The 9192-nt window shown below is 41.2% G+C and overlaps 1 protein-coding gene across 2 annotated transcripts; it reads right to left on the bottom strand.

The window, feature by feature from the left end:
* Window positions 1–170: 170 nt before the first annotated feature.
* fsta (follistatin a) lies at window positions 171–7805 on the bottom strand. Of its 2 annotated transcripts, none has more exons than XM_077561583.1 (6): window positions 7556–7805; window positions 6810–7007; window positions 6457–6675; window positions 5214–5438; window positions 3400–3630; window positions 171–1376 (listed from the first exon to the last, which is right to left on the bottom strand). In XM_077561583.1, exons 1-6 carry the CDS (start codon window positions 7644–7646, stop codon window positions 1294–1296), a joined length of 1047 nt encoding a protein of 348 aa, XP_077417709.1. In that variant the 5' UTR covers window positions 7647–7805; the 3' UTR covers window positions 171–1293. The 2 variants fall into 2 exon arrangements, with proteins under 2 accessions (XP_077417709.1, XP_077417710.1); XM_077561584.1 differs by having other exon boundaries at window positions 6816–7007.
* Window positions 7806–9192: the final 1387 nt, after the last annotated feature.

Raw genomic sequence — 9192 nt, 5'->3', positions numbered from 1 at the left:
GATGAATATATACAGTAGATTGTATCCTTTTTGTATCCTTAAGACACCAAGGGGTCAATGCAAGCCAATCCCATAATTGTTCATAAAACAGGAAGTACCCGTAGTCAATATTGGGACAAACCACAATGATGTTTTTATCACATACACAAGACAACAGAGACAGGAAAATGTATAAGGAAAAAAACTTTTATTGTTTTACTCTTCATATCTGTACAAATACCCTCAAACTTTTTGTATGTACATATGACATTTACATAAAAAATACAAAACTATATATTCATAACAGAATTTTGTATTTCTCTTGCTGATGCTAGAAAATAAAATGCAATTACAGGGAAAAAAAAACAAGAAAAGAAACAGTAATGAAATGTGATATTGTGTTGAATACTGCATTAAAATACGCATGAATCCTATCAAAGCTCTGCGAGAGCAACATTGGCATAGGAGAAAGACAACAGCACACAAATGTAAATGGCACATTGTTTCCAAAGTCATCAAGTATCACCCCAAACGTACCTTTATTTTTTCTGGTTGTTCTAATGCGACAATATAAATGCTATCGTAGAACGATGACAAAGCTGAAGGCCTAAAAGTGAACTGAAAAATAGCAAAAGAAAAATTAAATGGCTCTTTTTTTCTCTCTTCCATGTTTAATTACTGATGTGTTGCATTTGTTTAGGAAAATCCATTGAGAGACTCCCTTTGGTCAGTTATTATTATGATCTGTAAACAAACCAGAAACACGTCTGTACATAAAAAAGGTGATATATTCCCAATAAATAAACACACAGCCTGAACATGCATTTACGTAGGTGTGACATAAACATCTGTGATAGAGATTTGACAGTAACAAGCAGGTTTTCTTTTACTTTCTTTCTTTCTTTTTTCTTTTTACAGCTGAATGAAAGCGGAATGCAATTTACAGCATTTGTCGAGGACTCATACTTACATGGTAATGTGACAAATAAATAACACTGTTTCTCTTTGGACAAATATATTTCTTCATGATAAAAAAAAAAAAAAAAAAGGAAAAAAGGTCAACAACAACAAAAAGGGAGAAAATGAGTGGTAGATTTTAAGCCTGACATTGTAAATGTATAAATAAGAAAACACACAGGAAAAAAAAAAAGTATAAATAAACATCTAGCAGACTGGACTATATGTATACTTCCTTTTTGTTTAAAAATAAATAAGCATACACGTCATGTACAGTATGGACATGGTTCCTCGGGACTCTTGATTGGAAGGGTGGGGGGGGTCATTGGGGAGGGGGCGGGTGGTCGTTTGGGGGGGCTATCCATCCAGTATAGACGATAAACGCACATAGGCCTTGTAGTCTTCATCATCCTCATCCTCTTCCTGCTCTTCTCTGATGGCTATATGAAGGAATATAGCTGTTGTATGAATGCCGACCACAACACATCACTAGTGAGTCAGAGGGTCTACAAAGGGGTGGGTGGGGGGTGGGTGGTGGATGGGAGGTGTCAGTGAGGGGGGTGGGGGGTGGTTGGGTTGAGAGGATCCGGGGGTCCAGTGGATTGGGATGGATTTGTGAAAGAAATGCTTGCTTCTTGTTAGTTGTTGAGCATAGGAGGCAAACAGCTCAAACATCAGCAACACAACTCTGAGGTATTTCCTTTTCTTTTGACATTTTTTTTTTTTTTTTTTACATTTTGGACACACAATCCCCCCAAAAAATCAAAGCAAAGCAAGGATGACAGTATTTTAAAAAAAAAATATGCCAGTCCCTCGTCAATCCAAACATTCGGAAATGATATATTACATTCAGTGGAAAACAGCCAAGACAATAAAGGTTTGTTATTGTTTTTTTGTTGTTTTTTTGTTTTTTAAATGATGAAAAGAGGACGTGGATGAGCTTGTCAAATATCACATTGAGAAATATTCAACCCATGAGGTGATCGTAAAGTTGGTCCCTCTGGTGTCATAGCACGAGAACCTAACAATGAGACATTCTTTTGAGTGGAGCAACATGGAATGTAAATGCGATACTTCCTTCAGGGCTCTTGCTCAATTTCAACACCGCTTAACCTCCAGCAACCCCCCACACCCTCCCTCCCTCCCCCGCCCCCCGACAAACGCTGTCTGCTCTCCAGATAGATAGGTAGTCTACACGCGTTTATCAAGGTTCAAATGCGTCGTTCGTCTTGACCTTTCACGACACCAATGTTACAATCACCGTCACGTGAATATCGTGAAAGGGTTGGCGAGACAATGGAAATGATTAAATTACAGCTGAGCAAAATAACACGTATTTATACATAAACTCAAACAAAAACACACAAATATACTAGTAAGGTAAATTGGGGGATTTACAACTATGGGTGGGCATTATAATAAAACAGGATTGGCTTCATTGGTTGTTGAGACAACTTGCGTTTTGACAATTTATGACACTACAATGCACTATATGAATTGTTTGTCGTCATTGCACATTCAAAAAACTTGAATGTTCAATGAAGACTCAAAATTGTCCATAGGTTTGAGTGTAAATGCGACTAGTCCGAGGTAAGGTGGAGGGATATGGACCAATATCGAAAGAGCGAAAATCCACATATAATTGATGGCCATTGAAATGTATTGGAATTTTTGTTTTTAACAGGAAAGTGCAGTCAAAAATGTTCTCTAAAAGGACATCTTCTATGCAGCACCATTAGTCTAAATGTGGCATTCTGATTAATATTTTGTTTGTGGCATATAAATTAAGCAGCAAAATCCATCTCAGGGGGCGGCCATTTTGCCACTTGCAGTCGACTGAAGATGACATCACAGTTGCTCAGGTAACGACCACTCACGGCTCAGCTTGTGAATGTCACATGTTGTCAAATTCACAAAACAGATGCACTAATTTTAACACCCCTAATATATATATACATATATATATATAGACTAGCTAAATTGCCTGTACTTGTAAAATGTTGTTCAAATGCCCACCCTTATCTAGTTACAGGCGCATGTGACGGAATCGCTCCATTAGTTGCTCGGCTGAATGAGATTTAAGGCAAAAATATACTCCGGCACACATTACATACATGTGGATATTTACATATGACGACTGTTCCACTGCAAACGCCCACGTCGCTCATGTTGAATTAGTCTCTCTGTTACAATGCTTTGCAGAGGAATTACATCGGGGAATAAAAAAAAAAAAAAAAAAAAGACAACATCATGCAAGTCCGTTCCATTCCAAGTCCGTTCTCCTTGCGAAAGCTGTGCTTGGTGGTTTGTCTGGGGTGGGAATTCAGGGAAAGGAAAAGAAAGGAAGGGATGGGGCATGGGGGTCTTTTTTTTTTTTTTTTTTAGCAATGTGGAATTGTCTTTTTGCTTTGGACGGGGGAGGGGGTGGTTCTTTTTTATGGCCGTGTTGTCATATTTACTTACAGTTGCAAGATCCCGAGTGCTTGACCTCCAGCAGCACCCCCTCGGAGCAAGCGGCCTGCTTCATGGCGCACTCGCTAGGGTAGGTGGTGTTGTCGCTGGCGCACACCGCCTCGTCCGTCCGGCTCTCCGGACACGTTTCTTCGCACAGCGAGCAGCGTCCTCGGCTCATGCGGGCGTCCCACAGACACTTCTTGCCACCGCCGCACTGGATGTCCTCGCATGACTTGGCCTCTGGGGGGGGGGGGGGGGGGGGGGGGGGCGCAGAGAACAGGCGAGGGGGTTAGGGAAAAAGGGATTTGTCCCGTTTGGGCGCCGTTATGTGTTTGATGTAATTTGTTTAAACACTTGAAATTCTATTAATGTAATCCCGCACCTGACCAGAAGGGGCAGAAGTACTCACACTATGTAGTTAGGTAGAAGTGTAGATACTTGCAAAGACTGGTTAAAGTACAATTGATGATTACGACGGCGTTTTATGGCCACTTATAATAAAAAACAATTTTTAGAGGGCGTGGGTAATATTCCGAGAAAAAATATTTTTGGGGTCATTCTTTATTTTATGTTTGACAGTAAACTTAAACGGGGAGTGGAATTAAAAAGCTTGAAGCTTCTTTCACTCTGCCAAAATGTTGTGAGTTGAGTTAGGTGGCGTTCACTGACGCCAAACAACAGCCGCATCTCTCATTTTTGCTTGTAAGCAGGCCTGGACAGGCCATCTGGCATTGAGGGCAGATGCCCGGTGGGCCGGCATCTTTTGGGGCCATAGTGGTGCTATTTTATTTAGTTATTATTATCCTCCATTTTCCACAAAAGACCACCCCACAATTTAGAAGGAACAGCCCATTAATCCATTTAAGATATAGACAACAAACTGAACCAATCAACAACAGTGGCAGAGTTATAAGGTAGGCAGGGGTGGTTTGGAGTTGTTTCAAAATACCAAGGCCAATTTTTGGTGCCAGTCCAGCCCTGCTTGTAAGTAGTTGTAACTCAAAAAACTCTCCGAATTGGGTCACTCAAATCTCAAGGCACCATTGTACGATATACATTTTTATAATTTGGTCAAATAAACAAATTGTAGAGATAGTTAGCATATTATCAAAATAATTGTTTATTAGCTTTGCTAATGCACTGAACTGACTTCTTGTTTTAAATTAGCAGATGATAAAAAATTGAAACAATAAACCTTACCTGCATGTGCTTGTAAGATTAAATTGGGAATTTTTGAATACCAGAAGCTGGTGATTTTTAGGCTAGCGCAAAACAAAACGCATTCGCCATGAATCTTTCTTAGAGCTGCCAAACTTCTCCATTGATGTCAATGACTTGTCCTCTTTGTCATAACTGTCCCTGTTTTGAACATCTTTTGTATTGCGCATTGCAGAAATATGTAGTTTATAGAAATATTTTTTCCATGACTTTTTGCTGTATTTTATACATTAATATACAGTAAGTAAGTGCAGTATTCAAAAGAAAGAAAAAAAGATTAAAATGCTGTAAAAAGTCAATATGCATATAAATTCAATGTAAAAAGTAAAAAATTGCCCCTGAAAATTGATCTTTAAATAAAGTACAGATAATTTAAAAAAAAAAAGTAGGGAAGTGTTTGTATTTGGTGGACTTAGCTCCCCCCTGCACTACACTTTGCTGTTCCTCTGCTGCCAACATCAGGAAATAATCAAGTGTCCATCATTCCTTGAGCAAACACTCTCCATCCACCATGGAATGTTGGCAGCAATAAACACTCTCATTTGAGGAGGTGAATCGTGCGCGTATGTGTGGAAAGGAAGGTCGGGGGGGGGGGGGGTACTTACTGATGCATTTGCCCTCATAGGCCACCCCGATGGAGCGGCCCAGGAGGCAGGTGGCCCGCCTCAGGTGGCAGGCGCTGGCGTAAATGATGCCGTCGTTGCCGCACAGGTACTGCTCGGGAGACGTCACCTCGGGGCAGATCCGATTACACGTCACGCAGTAGGCGTTGTTGGTCTGGTCCACCACGCAGGTGGAGCTTCCCGGGCACAGCACGTCGCGGCACGTTTCTGCACGATGGAGGAGACCAATAAGAAGACGATCAATGCTGGTTCATTTGATATTTTTCACAAATTGGTCTTTCCTTGCGTGAGTCTGCTGGTTTTTGTTGTTGTTGTTTTTTTGTTTTGTTTTTAGAAATGACAGTTCCTCTCGGTTGCTTTGGTGTTAAAACTACTTGTTCATTCAGAACATCCTTGTGTCGCTTTTGTGCGCATTAAAAAAAGCTGTTTCTCTTTTTTTTTAACAAGTTGCTTTGCTTTGGCACATCCATGCGTGAGATAATCAAAGACGCGTTGACGCATATTCCTGATTAAAAAACAAAAACCTAAATCCACTTGTGCGGCCCAATACCAAACGGTCCAGGGACCGGTATCGGGCCCTGGACCAGTGGTTGGGGACCACTGCATTTAAGTGTAACTTACAATTTTTACTTACAAAACTTAAGCACACAGTACATATAGTTACAACATGATTAAGTCTTTAAAATGTACACAGAATGACACAAAGACGTCATTCTGATGCCACTGACATGCTCACTGACATTGACTTTCACTTTTGAGAAATGAACTCAAGATTCTGAGCAAAACACTCATGACTTTTGCAGGTAATCCATGACGTTTTGCTATTTGTACAAAATTGTTTTGAGTAATGCATTTACTGATTTGCAAATTTCGAGAAACGTACCAAAGCGATCCGAGAAAAACTGCAACAACCCATAAAGTGATGAAAATAGCTTGAAAACTTTAACGATACAGTACAACTCCAAATATATGCAAAAATCTTTTGTTTGGTTGTTTTTTTATCCCCCCCATGGAAAAAAAACGGTTTAGGAGATGAGAGAGACTAGAGAAATGCTACAGCGTGATATATAGATAAATCAATCAATTAAACCATAGATAGATAGATAGATAGATAGATAGATAGATAGATAGATAGATAGATAGATAGATAGATAGATAGATAGATAGATAGATAGATAGATAGATAGATAGATAGATAGATAGATAGATATAGAAAGTGACTGACTTTTGCATTTTCCTTGGTACTGCACGTCCAGGTCGGGGTGCGCTTTGCATTTGGCCTTGAGCAGCGCGCACTCGTCCTTGTAGGTCTTCCCGTCCGAGCCGCACACGGGTCCCTTCCACGTGACGTTGGAGCAGTCTGGCGCGCAAACGCACCGCGGCTTACTCCTCCTGTTCATCTTGCACCTCTTGCCCGGCCCGCAGTCCACATTATCGCACGACTCTATTGCGCAGCGAGGTTGGGGAGGGAAGCGAAATCGAGTCGGTTACAACCGGCGCGCCAACGATTACGCACGGCTTTAAAAGGAGGAAATACGCATGCGTGATAATGTGCAAACCAAGGGAAATCGAGTGCACCTCCACCTTTGCAAGGTATGCAATTGGGGGCTCCGCCGTTGAAGATCATCCACCTGAACAGCGTGCTGTTGGGGACGTCCTCCTCCGTCCAGGACGTGCCCAGTCTCCCGCTCCTGCAGCACTCCTCCCGACTCATCCCGGGCATGTAGAGCACCTGGCAGCGGCCGTTCTTGCCCTGCTGCAACCAGCAGTTACCAGCTGGAAACGACACACAAAAAAAACAACACACCGCATATGAAAAGTTGACACAAGCAACCCCGGACACGCTCCCCCCGCTATTTCAGCACTCGCTCCTGTGCGCGTGAGTGACAGCGCGTACAATGCGAGCACCAAATAAGCACACGGGGGAAATAAAGAGGGTGCTCCTAATTCCCACAGCCGCGGAGCGTCTAGACATGCAGCACTAATAAGCAGCAGCGGCGCGCAATGACGCGCCGAACACGTTTTTCTTTCTACGCCAAATGTTTAGCATAATCGGACTCATGCGTGGTGATTTCATTCAAACCAAATTGTTTGTATTAAAAAAAAAACTGAGAAACAAGAAAATATCCCTCTCAAGTTTCCCACAACTTAGTCCAAGCAACAGAAAACTTGTCATCTCACTTTAAACGACACCTGTTTTGCGCACTATTTTACGTCGTGAAAAAAAAAAATGCAGAAAAGTTGCCTGTGCACTCCATGTGAATCTGTGTGTGGGTTGAGAAGAAGAAGAAAAAAAAGTTTATAAAAAGATGAGAATGGCTTACCTTGAACTTTCTGATGCTCCATGAGGTGGCAAAACCACACGAAGAAGAAGAAAAAGCCCGGCTGGAGGTGATCTTTCAGCATCCCAAACATGATGGAGAAAGAAGGCAAAGTGGAAAGAGAGGAGAAGAAGGAGGAGAAGAAGAAGAAGGAGAAGAAGAAGGAGAAGAAGAAGCAACACGAAAGCGCCTGTTTTGACCCGGCGAGGCAGCGCAAAAAAAAAAAAAAAGTAATCTGCTTAAGGTAGCACTGTTGAATAAGTGTCAGTCTGAGAATGCAGCCTCTCTTTTTAAATCTATAAGGGGTCTCGGGTTGACTGTCTCTGGTGGGCGGTCTCCTTTTTGCCGTGGGGGTGGGGAGATGTTTTTTTTTCTTCTTCTTCTTCTCTTTCTTCTTCGCTTACCAAAGTTCTTTCGCTCCATGCAGTCAGGTGACATGCAACTTTCTCCTCAACCAAAAAGAGCAATTATGGAAGCAATAATTGTATTATTATTATTATTACTTTTATTATTATTAAGAAAAGCACCTTGAAACGGACTTATTATTATTATTATTATTATTTCAACCATCATTATTATTATTATTATTATTAACTGATATTTTACAAATACATAATATTACTGTACCATAACAAACAAATTATTATTATTATTATTATTATTAACTGATATTTTACAAATACATAATAATAATAATGATAATAATAATAAGTCCTCTCACGTTTCAAGGTGCTTTCCTGCAATGTTATTGGACATCTGTCCATCCATGTAAAAGGGCTTTCTATGGCGGTAACTGATATTTTTTCCCCCCTCCCACCAACTGCAGACAAATGTGTAAATCTTGCGATAGAATCACCACCTCCATGCACCAATAATATGTTCAGGTCCCCCACAGGCGCGCATGCGTCTAATATTAGTACAGACAGTTGTTTGGGTTTCTCTCCCGGGTCAAGCTTTTAAATATAATCAAACCTGTTTCCGAAGGGGCTTCAGACAGAGGAGCCGGGTGTTACGTTTCACTGAATGAAGCTCACGCGCACGCAGGCGCGCGCGCGTACGCGCACGCTCAAACACGTGCGTCACAAACAGCGCGGCAAACTTTGTACCTTTCAGAAGTCCTTGTGCGACCTCTTCTGCATGAGTTTGGTTATAGTGGAACAGGAGCGATTTTTTTTTCCCCCAAGCAGATGCTGTCGAGAGGTGACGAACTGCCCCCCCCCCCCACACACACACACACACTCAATATCCTCTCCCCGGTGATCCCTTCTTTTTCAACAACAACAATTGTAGTCAAATATAGTTCATTCATTAATTCATTCATATTGCTTCTTTCTTCAAAAAAAAAAAAAAAAGAAAGTGCTGCGACTTCATGTGGCTTTCCTTGCAGACAAGAACCAGGGGTCATCAATATGGTCGCCCCAAAGGACCAAATGAATAGCCTGCATCTGTGCTAAAAAAATAGCTCACCTGTGATGAGACATTGAGATTTCCTAAGAACGTTGATGCCCATTTGAAAAAGTAAGCGCTTGAAAAGATTTAAAGAAACTGCTTATTGATATAAATGTATCTCATTAAATTATTATTAAACTTAAATGTGTTATCAAATTATTTGCACTGCACAATAAAGCAAAGCTGCCTAT

The sequence above is a fragment of the Vanacampus margaritifer genome, chromosome 3 (assembly GCF_051991255.1).
Source record: "Vanacampus margaritifer isolate UIUO_Vmar chromosome 3, RoL_Vmar_1.0, whole genome shotgun sequence".
Lineage (NCBI taxonomy): Eukaryota > Metazoa > Chordata > Actinopteri > Syngnathiformes > Syngnathidae > Vanacampus > Vanacampus margaritifer.
This window is presented reverse-complemented; position numbering and strand designations above follow the sequence as displayed.